This window comes from Dromiciops gliroides, chromosome 1 (assembly GCF_019393635.1).
Source record: "Dromiciops gliroides isolate mDroGli1 chromosome 1, mDroGli1.pri, whole genome shotgun sequence".
NCBI classification, from domain to species: Eukaryota; Metazoa; Chordata; class Mammalia; order Microbiotheria; family Microbiotheriidae; genus Dromiciops; species Dromiciops gliroides.
The window spans coordinates 9,393,668-9,412,605 of NC_057861.1; the positions used below are offsets into that span (position 1 = coordinate 9,393,668).

General features: G+C 43.6%; 1 protein-coding gene across 1 annotated transcript in view; it reads right to left on the reverse strand.

Moving 5' to 3' along the window:
- Positions 1 to 3,624: 3,624 nt before the first annotated feature.
- The window catches only part of HORMAD2 (HORMA domain containing 2), a 70,849-nt gene continuing 55,535 nt past the window's right edge, over positions 3,625 to 18,938 (reverse strand). The window contains exon 11 of the mRNA XM_043978399.1: positions 3,625 to 3,729. Within this exon, the coding sequence (XP_043834334.1) occupies positions 3,625 to 3,729 (105 nt within the window). The remainder of the gene's footprint in view (positions 3,730 to 18,938) is intronic.

Consider the following 18,938-nt stretch of genomic DNA (forward strand, 5'->3'; position numbering starts at 1 on the left):
AGTGTCTGAGGCCAGATTAAGAATCTATCTTAACAACAACAACACTAATATGAATTTCTCATTCCTAAAGAATGCTTTGGTTAATTGCAAAAAACAAAAATCACCATGTCATTTTCAGGGAAAATGGTGTCAACTCTGCCCAGATATGAGAAGATTCCAGGGGTATAACAAAACTCCCCCAGTGGAAGGAGCAGAAAGCAAAGAACTGATGACCTTTTTGAGGGTAGGTTAAGGAAATCATCCCAGACAAAAACAAATCAAAACCAAAAAACCCAAACCAACAAAAAATCCCTGCATAGAAATGACTCTATTAAAGATTCATTCCTTTCAGTTAACTAGCTTATCTTGTAAAATGCAAATATCGAGGTTCACATTAAACTTAATCAGACACTTTTTTCTCAAGGCTCACTGAGATCAGCTTCAGGGGTTTGGGGAAGGGACTTTTGCTGGAGAAGGGAAAGAGAAATTAGGGACAAAGGGCTTTGCTTGAGTGAGCTGGCTTGCAGGAGTTGGTGCAGTGGGGGATTCTGGGCATCTGAAAGCACTGGGTCTCTGGGATGTAAAGGGATAGAAGGTAAGAAAGGGCCCCCGAAAGACCAACTCTCACTCTTACTTCTTCACAGCTTTGCCTCTGACTCTTTCTACTCAAACAAATGCCTATTCTTTGACCAGTGCAGTTACGGCTCTGTACCTGGGTTCATCCCTGGGACACTGGGTCTCTCGACCTGAACAATTTCATTAATAATAAGCCTGCACCCTCTAGTTTAAGAACAGTTACCAACTCAAGGAAGAAAACATCACTTTTTTAAAAAAAGAAACTTCCTGCCAGGGCTAAAGTTGGATCAAATTGCGTATTTTCTGTTCCAATCCAGAGCAGGCACCCATCTGGAGGTGCTTACCAGTAGAGGTGCTCAAGCACAGGTGAGGTGACCTACCACCTGAAGGAAATGCAGCAGATTCCTGCTCCGGGTGCGAGTCTGGACAAGATAAAATCTCGGGGCTTCTTTCCAGCTCTAAGATTTCATGACCCAGTTTTGTCTCTTGTATCCTCAACAGTTTAAGTTTCATTTTTTATCATTAAGGTCCTTTTTTCTTTTTTTTCAAACCATGTAAACCTGTGGAAATCCCTGACAATCTCTAACAGCCGTTAGTCTAAAACCATAAATCCACACTTTATTTGAGGTCAAATAGGAAGATTGGCACTATAGATCGGGCTATTTTAATACAGACTCTGCTTGCGTGTGCCCAAAGATGTAGCCAGGGCACTGATGAACATTTTCAACCTCTTCTTGGTAGAGAACAGCTGAAGAAGTAAGAGAAACCAAACACTAGAGAGTGATTGGAGAAACTAGAAATTAAATGTGTGGTTTTCACAGCCTGCATTAACAGGCTGTGGGCAATCGCCAACCTAACCAACTTTCCAGCCCAACCAACTTTCTATAAACAACAAGAAAAATTCACAGCTTTCCCCTGCATCATTTTTTTTTTCATTTAACAATATCCTGATTTCCTTGTTATCACCATTTAAGTTTTTTTAATCATTTCACTGAATCAAAGGCAGGAGTGGGTGAGATAATAGCTGCCTGGCCCAGCTCCCTCTTTTCCAACTTGGAGGTTCATATTTTAATTTCCTCTTACCTAAAGACATTCCATTAAGGTTCAGGATAAACATGAAGGTCTACCTTACCAGATCAGAGAGTGCTTGGCACATAGTAGGCATTTAGTTGCTTATTAAGTGAATGAAGACCTCACTGTGAGGTCATCTTGTCCATGTCATTTAATTCCCCAAAATCTGTACAGATGATTGTGTGTCCGAGCTATACTATGTCAGAGAAGATATCGATATGTTAATGATGAAAAAAAAAACCTATCTCAAGTCCTTTTCCCTACCTACCCAACCAAAGGTGCATTTCCCAGTTGTTTCTCCCTTGCATGCTCAAAAAAATGTAGAGAACAAGATCAGGAGATCTGAAATCCTGTGACATACTGTCTCATGTATGCTCAGTTCGTTGGCATCAACAAAACAGAAAGGCTCATTATACCTTTAGCAGGCTTGGCAGAGAATCAATAACAATCAGCACCAAAGTTTCTCAGATAATTTCAGATAGCACATTATGACCTACAGGAATCTGCCAACCATGGTTTGGATTTATAGAAATCATAAATATGAGTGGAAAATTGAATTTTCCCATTGATTAGAATGGTCTCCTCCAAAAGTCCAAATCGGTGATGGAGTGCGGGAATTTTACACATTTCTATTAGGGGCACCTACTCAGTATAAACGATTTGCTTGTTACTAAGCTATTCATTAATTTACATAAATTTGTTGATAGAAATGGAATGACTCCAGACACAACCATGTCAAGAATATAACGATCCCAGTCCAACCTATGTTTCTTCCCCAAAATGGTGGGTAGCAAAGCCCTACATGGACAGGACCAGAGATGACAAGGGACAATGGTCCTCCCTCCAGAAACAGATGCTACAGTATCTTAGCCCCGATATTTGTGTATAGCCAGAGGAGGGAGGAAGGATGACCGGGAGGTACTCACTGGGATTCTCCATCACCAGGTCCATCGCACCAGAAAACATAACCTTCTGCTGACTGCTGGGCATACCTGTGAGCTAGCACCAAAAGCCAGATGAGCAATTTTTCCCTTGGTTTGGATGAACACACATTCCTTAGCACAAAAGGGATGATTAAGCAGAACAACATCTTGTATTTTGGTGGAGTCGGCCACAGATACATTACACATCAATTTTTCCCATTTTTAATTGAATTATTCATTTCAATGTCTTATACACCTTCAAAAACAAAAAACAACATTTTTCATTTACTTCCTATTTATACAGTACTATTTGTTAGACCTACCCAAATTCCTCTCTAATGAGGAAGGATCAGCCTACAGGATATAGATGGGCAAACTGAGGTTCTTGTTGAAAGTCACTCCACATTGAACCTAGAAACAGAACCCAGGTTCCCAAACCCCTCAAATTTCTGTTTTTGTCTTGGGATTGGTTGGCAGAAGAGAGTTACAGGTCAGATTGGAGCAATTTTACAGGAGGGGCACGTTTCTGTCTAGAACTTAGTTTGATCGTGGCTGAGATCTAAGTTAACTCATAAATCTGATTTGCAATAGGCAGAACAGCACCACACACATCCTATGCAATTTAATTTGGTGGGAATTCTAGCCAAGAGATCAGGCTCCTGGCCCACAGGTTACAACAAGTTAAGGCATCTCCTACTAGTCTAGGTGCCTGGCTTTTCTCTTTTCAGAAGGGCAGCTATGACACTTACACACACACACACACACACACACACACACAAAATGCTTGTCTGCAGCTAAAGCCTGTGGTAACTCTAACCCAGGGCAGTCTTTTGCTGACTTTGTTGCTCGCTAGCCAACTTCCCTTCTCCCAAAATGAACTCAAAGTTAGCCCGACATCATGGCCTTTACCACAGTAGCAAGAGGCTAGAGAGACAAATTCAGCAACAGCGTAACTCCGGAGCAGCCAAAAGGTTTTGGCCACCAAGGCTCAATTTCCTCCCCAGAGAGTTTATGTCGGTTTGTTGCACAATGAAATCAACAGTATGAAAACAAACATGAGGAAGGTGACCGATTTTCACTTTCTGTCTGGGATGAGGACTTGCACTGGCTCGCTGACCTTCCTTCTCTTCTTGGGAAGTGCAGAACTCGGCTGACTGTCTTCGAATTCCAGCCTTCGGATCTGTGGGAATCACCAGAGAGAGACAAGGTTCAGCAGAGCTTTCTGGGTACGCTGAGGAACCAGGCTTCCATCCCTCGAGCTGTGTAACGGATCCCAACCTGCTTTTCAATGGGCTGGCTGCTTTGGCCCTGCACACTGGTCCCGCTGCCAGTATCAGGGGCTGGCATTCCAAGTTTCAAGAGCTGGTGTCCCCTGGAGGCAGCCAGCTTTGGGGACAGTTCTTTGGCTCTCACGAGTGATTTCTGTACATCTAGCTCCGGAGGGGAGGGCTGAGTATTGGGGTGTGAAGCCAATAAGGGAGCAACAATGGTCAGGAGAGCTCTGGGATGCCAAAATGATTCCAAGGGGGAAAGTAAGTGATTCCCACACACGTTAGCAGAGGCCTCAAGGCCTGCCTTTCCTATGAATGCATTGGGCCAGCACCCAGCTCTCTCACCCCTAGGAGCTACCCTGCTCCCACCCCCCACCATGGAAAGGGGCATATACATGGAAGACTGAAGGGTGAATCACTACAAACCAGGCCCTTCAGCGCTAGGGAGGATTTCGAATTCGAATCCTGCTTCCCCAAGAGCTGTTATCTCTCCATGTAATGCCCCTCCAGCCAGTTCTTAATCCCTCATTCCAAGAAACACTTCGGACACTTATATTTCTGGCCACTAGATGGGAGAAAAGGGTTTTCCATGTCCACTTCTCTTCCCCTACCCCCGCCCCTGCCCAGGGGAAGGTGGAAAGACAAACGATAAAAAAAGATTTTTCCAATGTACCTAGTGGGAGAAGGCTGCCACATACAGTAGAATCCACAACCACATTCCTTTGCCTCTTGTTGACACAAGTTTTTGCTATTTCTGATATGTCATGAAATATTAAAGGGGGTAGAAAGTGGACAGTCCCTCTACCAATGGAGGTGAACACATTCTCTGAATCTTAGTCTTAGTCTTAAAAAAGCAGCTTCAAGAGATGAAAAGTTAAGAGACTTGCCCAGGGTCACACAGAAAATATGTGCTACAGGGGGGACTTGAACCTGGGTCATCCTGGCTAGCTTTCTTCCCTGCACTAAGCCACACAGCCTACATGCGTGCCAGCATGGGACCAAGCTGCTTAGAGGGATGCCTTGCTAGTTCAAGAATCAGTTTCTCTTTGGTTTGTGAAAGCAATCAGGATAATTGGTCACAGCAGTTTTACACTGGCCCACAGGAACAACCACTCAAATTCACTCTGGCTTAAACCAAAGCCTAGACTGTTTAAAACAGTAAAACCCTAAAAAAATAAATAGAACTTCTTATCAAATCACTGGTTTGCTTATGTATGTAAAATTGTAGAATGACCTACTCTGGACGAAATGAAATCGGGCCATAGAAAACACAAAACACAAAAACAAACCTCTTTATTGAGAAAACGAATTCGTTACAGCATGGTCAGATGAAAAACGACACGCCACAATTCAGCATGTGTGAAACCTCATTTAGGGGTATTTGCTGCTCAAATACAAATCATCCAGCCATTTATTAAATCTGGATATGGGAGGTAACATGGACAGATCAGTGTCTCTCTGTTTCAGAAGAGGAGACAGATGTATGTTGGAACCCTCAGATGGTAGGCTGACTTCATAACTTGAGTTTTGCTCTATTCTATTATTTAAGAAACCAGAATTTGATTGGGAAGCTCAGAAAAGCAATTTTATTGCAGTGACTTGGTCATAGTTTCACCCTGATGACATTTACCACTCCCATGATGGTGAGACTTGGAAATTACCACTGGATTAGAAGAAGCTAGAAGGTTCAGAAATAGGTCCAAGAACAGAAGTGATTCCCTAGGGACATTTATTATGAAGAATCACAGAAATTTATACCTAGAAGGGGCCTCAGTCACTATCTAGTTCTCATTCAGCAGTGAAGAAACTGAAATCCAGAGGGAGGAGGGAAGTGGGCTAGCTATAATCTGTAGCAATCAGCTTTTCTTCCTCACCAGTGAAACAAGAACTAGATGGTCACTGGGATGTTGAACAGCTATAAAAGTCAATAATTCTCTGGAAATAGTTTTGATCCAATCCATGCAAAATGTTTGAGAACCACACTATGGGGGTGTATTTAGCACTTCTAATAACCACACTGGGTGCAGATGCCACACTGGTGCCACACTGTTAAGGCCAAAGCAAACTGAGTGTTCACATATCCAGTGAGTCGAGGACAGTCTAGACCGAAAATGTGGATAATTCAGTCGACATCAGATGACTGTCTTCTGATGCATCGCTCGTTCTATTTAAGGAAAGACAATCTTCTGGGTCATTGTCAGACATTCTACGCAAAACAATTACTTAGCTAAACTCTGAAGAATGATGATCCTTTTGCCTATAAATTCTAAAGGAGTTTTCTCAGAGGAGTAGACTATCTGCATGTTTCTGTGAAGCAGGCTTTCTGCTTTATGAAGCTGACACCAAGGATTTTCTACTTTAGTTCATATAATCTATTTGCTAACACAGTCTCCTTCTGAGAACTACAGGCTTCCCCTTAAATATAGGTAGAATAGGCATACTTCCTTGTGGATTTGGAGAAACTTAGAGGGCTCTCAAATTTAAAAATATCTACCTTAACTGTTCCCTCCTCCCATCTTGCCATGGTGTCTGAAATTTTACCTATGTACGGTATCAGATTCCTCCCATGTAATTTGAGAAAGCTGGACTAGATGACCTCAGAGGTATATCCCAGCTCTGACATTCCCTGTTCTTTATTATTGAATAGTCCAAGAAAAGTGATTTTTCTCATTTGACGTGCTGAAAATTTATATTTCTTTTTTGTTGTTTTCCTTTGTCCTTTCTCATTCTCCTTTTATAACAGTTGCTAGTTCTCTCAAGCAGAAAATGAGCCCAGAGAAGGCAGAAATGTAGCAGGGCACAAGTGGGATGCCATCCTGGGCCACCAGGGATCTTGGCCAAAGTCATAGGCCTCTCCTTGAAAAATAGCTTTAGAAGAAAGACCTAGCCTACTTCTTCAGCAAGTCTCTACTACCCAACAAAGTAGCCACCCAGCGTATCTAGCTATAGTTTCGACTCCAGTCTAGATAATCTAAACCAAGATCAGCCATCTCTTCACAAGGTCAGAAATCGATAATGAACTTTTTACCATAGCAGTTATTATAATGAAGATTCAATCATCAATCCAAGCCCAGGAGCATGCTACCTGGCAGTGGCCAGTTACAGTTTTCCCCCTAAAAGTCACAAGCAGATTGCATTCTGGTTTGCAGGATGCCCAGTAGATGCCTGTAAGTCAATAAAGTTCTTTTCTTTTCTCCCTCTCTCTAGGCAGCATGGGAAGGTTAAAAAGAGGTACATTTTCCTCAGCAGATAAAGATTTAAAAGAAAGCCTCACTGCAGGCGGCCAGCAATTCTGTTCATAGGTTATCATTGGTTACACTTCTATTTATTACCCAGATGTGTTTATTACTCTCGTCTGTTTGTCTGCCTCTAGCTACTTATGATGAAAGCTTGATTGTGAAATGAGTTCCTCTCCTCAAAGCTGGAAAGCTGATGAAGGAACATGCTTTGAGGTTGGCTTGCCTTACCTTTTAATGGCCTAAAAACACTCTGATATTTTAAGGGGATTTAAAAAATCTATTTTAAACATATCCATTACTTTCTCACTTTCAAGTGCTTAGGTGATTCTATGTGAACCCCGTAACAGCCCAGATATGTAAAGGTTAAAACTTTAAAAGAAAAAAGCAAAGAAAAACCCACAACAAAAATAATGATAAAAATGAAAAGGGGTTTTTATCTCCCTCTCTGGTATGAGTAGAGGAAACCTACAGGCAGTGACATGATGGTGTCACTAGATGTACCAAACTTGACACAGGCTTGCTGATTCTTCAAAAAGGAGATGGAGAGATAAAGACAGCAGCTATAAGATCAGCCATGTAATAAATACACTGGTTCTCACAAACTTGCTATGTAGGTCACTGGCTTGCATTGAATCCTCTACAAAATGCCTTGGGTAGGTACAAAAATCAGCTTGCCTTTTAGCTTGATTAGAAAGTATTACAAAGAGAAATGTCCCTCCCCAATATTGTGCTGGTACGAGACTGATTCAGCTGAACAAGCACTTATTAAGCACCTACTGTGTACTAGCCACTGAGAAGTGTATACTAGCCAAAGCAGAAGTGAAACCGTCTCTGCCTTCCAAGAGCTCACATTCTACTGGTAACCTAAATGAAGGCCCTTGAGTATCTCTGCCAGCCCCAACCACTTTGGGTGAGTAATCTCTGCCAAAAAGACATGGGACTGAGGGGACAGGTACTCAACTTTGTTTCACTTACCAAAGTACAGCCTCCATATCAGGCTAAAGCTTAACCAGTTCATTTCCAAGAAATCCAACCTTCACTTTAAATCAACACTAAATTCACTTGAAAAAGATCAAAGAAATGAAAGCCCTTGTAGATGACACCTGGTAGTAGGGAAGGTTGCATTTTACTTAAGGTTCCAGTTTGACAGGATGAATCTGGGGTACCCTTTGGGGGTGGCCTGCACCAACTACTCCTGCAGCCCTACAAACTACCAGTGTGTTGGGGCCTTTTGTCTCCTGACTTTGCAGGGATAGGAATGGAATGCATGGGTTTTCCATCTCTTGAGTATGACCAGCTTGCCTCCTTTTCCAGGCCTGCATCCTTCTGATGACAACCCTCGTGTTGCCCCTCCTACCTAGCTAGCTACTCATTGGTAATGTGTTCCCGCTGGCTCATGGCCACCAGGTATGCGCCCTTTATTACCTGTGGCACCACCCATCCTTCATTCATTGGTGCCTATGCTACTCCACGGGTCAAAGCTGAGGAGCATTGCCAGAAGAATGTGGATGTTGAGCACGTGGGCCTGAGTTTCAGGGGGCCTCCTGGGGCCATTAAAAGCACAGTGTTATTTCCCAAAAGCCATCCAGCCTGCCCCACTCCTCCTCTGTTTCAGTTCTGGGAACGGTTCATCGAGCAATCATCCCAGTAACATGAGGTTCATTTTTATGCAAGTCCTCAGCAACAAAGGAAGCATTTTTGTGATCTCTAAAAATGGACTTTTTCTCTTAAGAGCAGAAAGACATTTCTAATGTGCCAGTTTGGTCTAACTTCAAACTTCTTTCATTTTGAGTGAAGCCCTGGCTTTCCTCCTACATGAACCCAGTCTCCCCCACCCCCCACTCCCGCTGGGCAATGAGGGTTAAGTGACTTGCCCAGGGTCACATGGCTAGTAAGTGTCAAGTTTCTGAGGCCAGATTTGAACTCAGGTCTTCCTGAATCCAGGGCTGGTGCTCTATCCACTGTGCCACCTAGCTGCCCCCCAAGTCTTTCTTTCTAAGTCTTCCTAACACTTGCAGTCAACGATCACAATGACTTCAAACATTTTCTTTTTTTCAACGCAAACCTTAAATAAGCACCTGCCAAGACAAAATATCACTGTTCCGTCCCTCAAGGCGCTTATGTTCCAAAAGTTGGGACTGAGTCCCATACAAATAAGGATGATCCAAGGGGAAAGGTAATAGGAAGAAAGTCGAGATCCAGACAAGATGCTCAAGGAAAATGAGAGAAAGGGGAGATTAGTTGGGCACATCTGGGAAGGCTTCCTAGAAGAAGAGTTGGTGCCTGAGCTGGTCAGTGAAGGAGGAGGATAACAAACAGGAAGATGTGGTTCAGTGAAAGGAGTTTTGGGCCTTGAATCAGAAGTGCTGGGTTTGAATCCTGGCTCTCACTTGTTTAGGCCATGGTTATAGAATGAGGAAGTTGGATTAGATTATCTTTGAGGGCGTCTTTCTTCCCATCTGGATCCTATGAACTTCCTATTTTATTAAGAAGAGTTGGTCTCTTTTAAACCATGCAGAAATTAATCTGTTGATTACTTTAAATATTTTACTAATTTAGGACCGGGTGTGTCCACGGGAAATGCACCTGAAGAGCTAAAATGAGGTCGAGATCGGCTGGCAGGACCAACCTTATGGAAAGCAGACCAGGTATCTGTTTACTGAAGTGTGATTTGTGGGGCCCAAGGAAGGCCTTCATCCTGCCAAAATACCAACCTCCCTCTGCCACACATAAATGACCCTCATTTTCCTAAAAAGGGGACAGTGAGAGAGCACCAAGTACCAAAGAGGTGGGAGCTGGAGTGGGGGTAAGCCAAGCAGCAGGTGAGGGACTCAAGTACTTGCTTTGTACACATTTCCTGGTTTTCCCTATGGTAGACATTAGTTTTGTATCATACTTCTCAGAATTTTTCACAGCTGCCTGTGCTGCATGGAAGCACAGTTTACGAGACTAAAAGAAAACAAATTCTGTAGTCTTGAAGATCATTTTTTTTTTTTGGTAAGGCAAATGGGGTTATGTGACTTGCCCAGGGTCACACAGCTAGTAAGTATCAAGTGTCTGAGGGCGGATTTGAACTCAGGTCCTCCTGACTCCAGGACTGGTGCTCTATCTACTGCACCACCTAGCTGTCCCCTTGAAGATCATTTTTTAAAAATCTTTTGGAATCGTCAATGAGAAGAAAACCAAAGACAAAGACCGTCCATGAAAACCGAAACCATGGTTAGAGAAGGCTCTCTCCAGCACTCAGCCCTCATCTGTTTGTTAATCAGAGAAGGATCTCCAGAAGCCTTTCCCTAGAATTCATTTCCCAGAACAGCAAGTCTTTTTGACTTCTGGGTGTCTTGACCAATCTTCTCTGTACTTTAGCAGTTGCTAGGATGCTAGGTCTTCTTTTTACTGTCCTAACCATGTCAAGAATGAGCAAAGTGGGATCCAGAGTGCTAGGAATATATTTTCTTAAAAAATCTAATGTTTAATGTAAGCGGCAGAGGAGTTTATACTATGAAAATACTGTTGGGTTATATAGCTAAAGCACACCATACTGTACATATTTTCCAACCTATAAATATTTTCCATGCTGTGGTGGAACTACTGAGCTTCAAATGAAACAATATTTCTTTATAAATGCAGCCCTGTCTCCAATTCTGCTGGGTTGCCCAAGCCCAGCAGAATATTGGGGGTATCCCAGGGACTCTGGCCAGGCTCATATTCTCTGCCGTACCCGAGGTTTTCAGAAGCCACAATCAGAATTGGGAAGCTGGAGCCAATGCCTGGTGCTTCCAGGGGAAGGAAGAGCTTTTTCTGATTTTTCATCTCCTGGTTGTTGTTTTTCTGCCAGTTGAAGTAACTGGAAATACTGAGCTTGAAGAAGAAAAACCTTCAGGAAGCCTCAAGAGCGGCCTCAAGCTTATGAAGTCTGTCAAGTGCCAGACAGATCAGGCCTGCTCTGATTGGCAGAAGTTGCAGTAAGGGACAAACATTTGGGATCCAGGTAAAGAAAAACCTCCCAACAATCTGAGCCACCCCCAGTGGATGGGCAGTGGCTGGCTGCCTTACACAGTGTCAACTTTCCCTATGCTTGAGGTTGTCAAGTCAAGTCAAGTCAATAAGCATTTATTAAGCTCCTACTATGCACCAGTCACTGTGCAAAGTGCTGGAAATATAAAACAGGCCCTGCCCTCAAGGAGCTCATAGTCTAATGGGGGACAAACATGCAATCAGTTCTGTTTATGCAAAATACATACATAGGAAACGGGAGGTGATCTGAGAGGGAAGGCACTCGCTTTAAGGGGGGGATTAAGACAGGCTTCCTGTAGAAGGTGGGATTTTAACTGACAACTTGAAGAGAGCCAGGGAAGTCAGGAATTGAGAGGAGGAGGAGGAGAGTTTCAGGCACGCTGGAAAGCCAGGGAAAGTGTCCAGAGTTGGGAGATGGAGTGTTTGGTGTGAGGAGAGCCAAGGAAGCCAGTGTCCCTGAGGAGGGAGGAAGGTATAAGAGCAGTCTCTCAGTCCCCCAGGCTCCCAACCTGGGAGTCATCCTCAGTTCCTCACTATTGCCCACTGCCCACATCCAATCTGTGGCCAAGCAAGACCAGTCTATTTCACCTCTGCAGCATCTCCCGAACACACCCACCTTCTTTCCCCTGACACGAACCCACCCCCGTGCAGACCCTCATCCCTTGATTATTGCAGTAGCCCTGCTAGTGGGTCTGCCTGCTTCCAGGCACTTCCCACTCCATTGTGTCCTCCATTCAGTCACTAAAGTGATTTCCCTAAAGTGTAGGTCTGGCCATGCCACTCCCCTCCTCAGTAAACTCCAGTGGCTCCCAATTGCCTCCAGGGTCAATACAAAAATGCTCTGTTTGGCATTCAAAGCCCTTCATAACCAGGCCCCCTCCACCTTCCGGCTTTCTTATACCTTACCCTCACCCCCACCCCAAACTCATTCTCTTTGATCCAGAGACACCAGTCTCCTGGCTCATCCTCACACATGCTGCTCCATGCTAAATGCTTTCCCTTCTTATCCCCGCCTCCTGACTCCCAGGACACCCTTCAAGTCCCAACCTAAATCCACCCTTCTATAGGAAGCCTTCCCCAATCCCTCTGTTATTTCCTGATTATCATGTCTATATCTTGTTTGTACATATTTATTTGCTTGTTGTCCCTTCCCCCCCCCCCCCCCCCCCCCCCCCCGCCCCTCGCCCCCAGGCCCATTAGACTGTGAGCTCCTTAAGAGCAGGGACAGTCTTTTGCCTTTCTTTGTAGTCTTGGCATATAGCACAGTGCTTGGCACATAGTAGGTGCTTAATAAATGCTTCCTGATTAACTGACTAACTGGAAGGGTAAGAGGGTTATGAAGGACTTTAAACTGCAAACAGATCTTATTTATTCTGGAGGAAATTGGGGGCCACTAGAAGTTTGTTAAGTAGGGGAGTTCTATGCTCAGACCTACACTTAAGGAACATCCATTTGACAAGCGAATGGAGCCTAGACTGGGATGGAGGAAGACATGAGGCAGCAGGCAAGAGTTGAAGTATGAGGTGAGGGCTGCATCATAATGCCGACAGTGTCAGAGGAGAAAAGGGAGTGTTGGGGAGCTGTGACAAAGGTAGAAACAACCAGTTTAAGCAAAGTTTGTGTGAATACTTGTCACGGATGGTGTAGAGGGCTTTCTTGTACAAGTCGGGGTTGGAACAGAGGGTCTCAGAGGTACCTTCCAACTGAGATTCTCTGATTCCTACTTAATTGCCCTGATATTCAGGTTTCTTGTTACACTCACTCATTTGGAAAGGAGAAAAAAGAGGAAACTGGATCTTCAGGTGCTTGCTCTGAGGCTGGTTTTGAAAAAAAGAAAATGAGGGAGCATTTAGAAGAAATGAGTTTAGGTAGTAAGGTTATCACTTTCCCAGGTGACAAAAAAAAAAGCTGGCCCTGTGCTTCTGAAACCAGAATCTAACATAACTGAAGAGGGAAGTTCATTTTTCCCCAATCTTTTTTTTTTTTTTTTTGGTGAGGCAATTGGGGTTAAGTGACTTGCCCAGGGTCACACATCTAGTAGCTGAGGCCGGATATGAACTCAGGTCCTCCTGACTCCAGGGCCGGTGCTCTATCCACTGCGCCACCTAGCTGCCCCTTTTCCCCAATCTTAATAGTATTTTTTTCCAGTTGCATGTTAAGATGGTTTTCAAATTTTTCTCCCTCCTTTCCCTCCCTGCCCCGCTTCCCAAGATGACAAGCAGTATGATATAGGGTTATACATGTACAATCACATTAAATATATTTCCACATAAGTCGTGTTGTGAAAGAAGAATAAGAACAAAAGGGAAAAACATCAAAAAAGAAAAAACACCACCAACAACAAATAGTATGGTTCATTCTGCATTCAGATTCCACAGTTCTTTTTTCTGGATGTGGGGAGCATTTTCCATCATGAGTCCTTTAGAATTGTCTTGGTTCACTGTATTGCCAAGAAGAGCTAAGTCTATCCCAGGTGATCATCACACAATGTTGCTGTTACTGTGTACAATGTTCTCGTTCTGCTCGCTTCATTCAGCATCAGTCCACTTAAATCTTTCCAGGTTTCTCTGAACTCCTCCTGCTCATCATTTCTTACAGCACAATAGTATTCCATCATATTCATATAGCACAACTCATTCAGCCATTTCCCAATTGATGAGCATCCCTTCAATGTTCAATTCTTTGCCACCACAAAGAGAGTTGCTAGAAATATTTTTGTTCACATGGCTCCTTTTCCCTTTTTTATGATCTCTCTGGGATATAGACCTAGTAGTATATATAGCTGAGTCAAAGGGTATGCACAGCCCCATAGCCCTTTGTGCATAGTGAGGAGGGAACTTCTGACCATATGCAGTATTAAAGTCTGCTTTATTCTCTAAAATTTGCCCCCTTCTCTTCGATCACACAGACATCCTTCTAGGTTAGACCCTCAATGCTACTTCCCTGAATTATCTGGAGTAGTTTCCTAACTGCTCTCCCTGCCTTTAATCTTTCTCCTCTCCAATTTGTCCATTCATCTTTCACACAGGTACCCAAATAATCTTTTTATGTGTAGGCCTGACCATAATGATATCACATATGTGGGTCTATATGTGTTGTGTGTGACATACATACGCACATATCCAATCTTATTTATATCCCCACACAGCTAGGTGGTATAGTGTAGAGCCTGGAGTCAGGCAAGTCACATCGCCTTTGTCTGCCTCAGTTTCCTCATCTGTAAAATGAGGACAATAACAGCACCTCCCTCCCACAGTTGTCACGAGGATTGAATGAGATAATAAGTGTAGAGTGTTCAGCATTGTGCCAGGCACATAGTAGTGGTATACAAATGCTACCTATTCTTATTGGTATATAAACTTTAAGGTTTGCAAAACACTTTCCATAATTTATTGATTGTGTTTGCTCCTCTCAACAGCCCTGAGATATGGCTGCTGTGGCTAGCCACTATTATCTGTGCCACAGCTGAGGAAAGGGAGGTCCAGAGAGGTGTCGTGACTTGGTCTTGGTCACGGACCAAGCTTGTAAGTTTCGGAGGCACAACTTGAGCCGGTCACTTCCACTGTCACACCCTGCTCCAGCTCTAAAGGCTTCAGAGGCTCCCTATTCTTCTAGAATAAAGCCCAAATCTTTTGTCACAATCTGATTCCGACTGATCTTTCCATTCAAGCCAACAAACACTTGATCCCTCCTAGTGCCAAACACCAGGTTGAGTGCTGAGAATGAAAAGACGCAATAGAAACTGCCCCTTCCCCAGGAGCTTGCCTCAGCCTCCTTCCCACTCTCCACACTCACCAGACCTTGCCCTCTGCTGCTGCCCGAGGGCTCCCGGAGGCTGCAGCTGTCCTGGCATGCCTGCCCTCCTCATTGCTATCTCACAGAATCCTTCTCTCCCTTAAGGCCCAGCTCAGCTGCCACTTCTTCTGGAAAGCCTTGCTGGAGACCTCTGTCTCTAGAGTACTTTTTTCTGGCTCCCTCCTGTGAACCCACCACACTCGACCTCTCTGTGTATTTCATATTCCCTCCCACCCCTAGGAGACTAAGCTCTTTGAGGGCCAGAGCTATGGAAGTCCCACCTTCAGATGCCCACATACGCCGTACTAGGTGTTGGCTGAATTGAAATTAATGCAGTATCACCAGTTAGAAAAGTTTAGCACAAAAAGTGCTGATTTTCAGGAGCTGGGCTTTCCACGATTCTTATCTCTGTAGACACTGAATTAACTAGGGGTAGGGGAGAGGTAAATAATTTGTGGACATTTCCTTTCGCAGAGCTGAATTGATTCATACTTCCCCATTGGGTTCTCTCTGTGGCACTTGGTTCATTCTGTGTGTGGGGCTTTCTGTGAGTGACAGGATCCTGTGGCCACTTTGGGTGGCCCCTTTCTGCTCTCCTCCTTCCCCATTACCAGATACTCCAATACTCCAGTTGGTCTCCTATCTCTTGGGGATGGTGCAGTAATGTAGGTCACAACCCATGTCGGCCTGCACAGCCCAGGCTCAACTTCAGGGGGCCTTCCTCAAGCTCTCCTGATATTCCTACAAAAGCAGTCTCCCTCAAGTGCCAAGTATCCCTCACTCTTGCCACATGAGGAGTGCATCTTTCTCTATTGCACATTTCAGATGACATCTTTTACATCACTCCTCTCTCATAATTTATCATTTGTCACGTGTCGCAACTAGGTGGCACTGCAGCAGATAGTGCACTAGAGGCAGGAAAACCTGAGTTTAAATCCAGCCTCAGACAATTCCTAGCTATGTGACCCTGGGCAAGTCACCTCACCCTGTTTGCCTCGGTTTCCTCATCTGTCAAATGAGATGGAGAAGGAAATAGCAAAACTACTCCAATATCTTTGCCAAGAAAACCCCAAATGGGGTCATGAAGAGTCAGACATGACTGAAACGACTGAAGAACCACAACAAACATGTAGTGCACCCTGCTCATTCCCTCTGGGTGATCCTCAGCTTTAATTCTTCAGAGATTATAGTCTTCTATGAATCACCGTTCTATAACACCAACATGAAAATACTCCGGATAAAAGAGTAGGACTTTGTTTGCAGGGGATCTTCATATGGGGATCATGAACTTGTGGTTTAAAATATGTGGATATCTGCACTACAACAGAATTCATTTCTTTGGTAACCCTACGTATTTTATTTTACACATTTACAAACGCCATCCTGAGAAGGGTTCATAAGCTTCACCAGATTGCCCCCCAAAATTAAGAACCCCTGCTTTAGGGAGAAGCTTGGGGCCATGATAAGAACTGAGCAATTTCCAAAGACAATCCAACTTGCTCTTCTCCTGTTCAATTCTGGGCCCAACTCAATGGTCCATTTGTAGCAACTGTCCAGATACATCTATGCTAATGGACAAGTTCCACAGGTTCATTGTCCAAGTGTCCATCATAGTCTGGACATTAGGTAGGCTCACCCACATAAGTGGATCAAGAAGCATGACATTGGTGCCCACCAAGAGTATTTACTTAATATTTCCTTTCTAGTCACAAAGTATTTAAACCTACAAACCATCAGGCTGTGGAGTTGCAGGCCAAGCCTGGGCCCCCTAATCAAAGGAGCCAGGTTGGATCTGCTACTAACTAGGCAGTCACTTGCCCTCTCTGGACTTCAGTTCCCTCATCTGTAAAATGGCAGCCTGGTACTTTTTTGAGCTAGGTCCTCCCGTGGGCTCCCTTCCTTATCCTTGGTGAGTATAGGGTTACACGGAAGAAGCATCCATGGGGTAGGAGGTTAGCGCCCAGGCTAGGAGTCTAATGCCTTCCAGAGCCTGAATGGAGGAATGTGGGAGATGACCAGAATGCTGCAACGACAGATATTGTACTGAAAACACTAGTCTATCGACCAAAGCACAAGACTCTCTCATTACCTGCAAGTTCAAATTGGACATTAGCATTCACTGAAATTAATTGTGGAATTTTCATTATGTCAAAAATATTATCTTCTGAATTACTCATTTCCCCCAGATATTTTCTTTCTCAGATTATGGTCCCATTATAGGGCTGATGAAAAGACAGGAGATTCCCTTTTTCCTAGACCTGTTTCTGTTTTACCTCAAACTTTAGCCTCACTTTTTGGTGTGCCTTTAATAGGCATGGGGGAAATTAGACTAAGTTGAGGGAAACATTTGTTTGAAAATGTTTACCTTAGATTTGGAAAAGGAAAAAAAAGTCAGACAAATATTCAGGGTGCTTACATTCTAGCAGTGCTTAAAAGAGGCATTTCAGTCCAAACTGAAATTTATCCTCCCAAATCCCACCCAAGAAGCAATTAATATGCTTGAAAAAGTCTGGCTCTTTTCCTATGGAGAAAGAGCATGGTATGCTGGTTAAATGGAGAATCGGAGGCGTCCATCACTGACTTGCTGTGTGATCGTAAGCAAGCCCTTTACTCTCTCTGTCTAAGTTTCCACCACCGTAAAAAATGGGGATAATAATATTTGCCATGTACCTCACAGGGATGTTTTGAGGATTAATGACATAATGTCTGTAAAGAGGTTGGAGTTCCTTGGAAAAAAGACACTACATAAATATAAAGTAGTCTTATATTTAGGCTTTGCCCAAAATGAGAGACCTGGTTTCTCTCTGCTCATGAGGTCATCAGAGATCTTGTTAAATGTATTCCAACACCTACTGCCTGAGCCTTGGTGGTGAGATTGGAGATGTCTGAAAAAGCTCCTCAGACCCACCTGGTCAGAGATGACCAGGGGCCTGTTCTCTTCATCATGGACTTTGTCATGGACACCCCAGGCTGGAGGGACAGTGCTAGACTTCGAAAGGGAATGAATCTTGGACAGAGAGCACAGTAATAGTTCTTTGGGCTTCCAAGGAATGTAGTAGGATATTCTTGGAATGTTTTGGCTCAAAATGAAACAAAAGTCCAGTCATTTCTTGGATTAGGATTGAAAGGCTAAATTTGCCTTCAGACAAAGAAAATTTGGAATTGGGGTAGGAATGGGAAAACTATTTCTGGGAACAAGGGGTTCATCTCTGGAATTTGCATCCCTTGCAGATAAGCTGAGTGCTTTGATGGGCAATATCCTAAATCCTAAAGCCTATTAGAAGGGAGAGGTTCCTGGTGATCTTGGAAGTTCTCAGCTTTTGAACTTGAAGAGATAACAAAGAAACATGGAGAAAGTCTTGAGACAGTAGAAGTGCCATAAACAAAAGACAAGTCAACATTGTTGACTAAAACCACATCTATATTTAAAATTAAATCAGTGAAATCTACTTGTACATCGAGCCCAAAGTGTCCCCAAACAACCCTCTTCAGAGAGTGCGCTGTGAACTCAGTACGATCCAAAATTACATGTCTATGAAACACTAAAAAGTTGGGCTGGAAAGTGAAAAATTCAAGCAATAAAGTTTCTAAAATGTTTTCATCCAGATGTTTCGACCCACACAGATGAGCTTTTCTTTCAGAAGTAGCTCATTTCACCCACTGACTGTTATTGTTTTTAGGCCCTGAAATATTGTGTTTTTCTAGAGAAAGGAGATGAAGCCTCAGTCATCCCAGCTAGTCATGTCTACACTAACAAGTGAGTGAGCATATTTTAAGTGACTTGAGGAAAACATATACCTACATTTTACGAGACCTTTTTGAGTGGAAAAGCAGACATTTTATCAAGAAACATTTCAAGAGGAATGAATGCATTTGCTGTGATCAGCTCTATGTACAGCCCTACCTGACTGTCAAGGCCTATGAGGAGCTCCAACAAATGTTCGATGACTTGCACTGGTGCTTTAACCTAGCTTGCTTCGTAGACAATAACCAATGCTACCAACCAACTGAAAGCGCTGATATTCAATATTTGCCTTATGAAAACATAGTAAGTCAACCAGCATTGA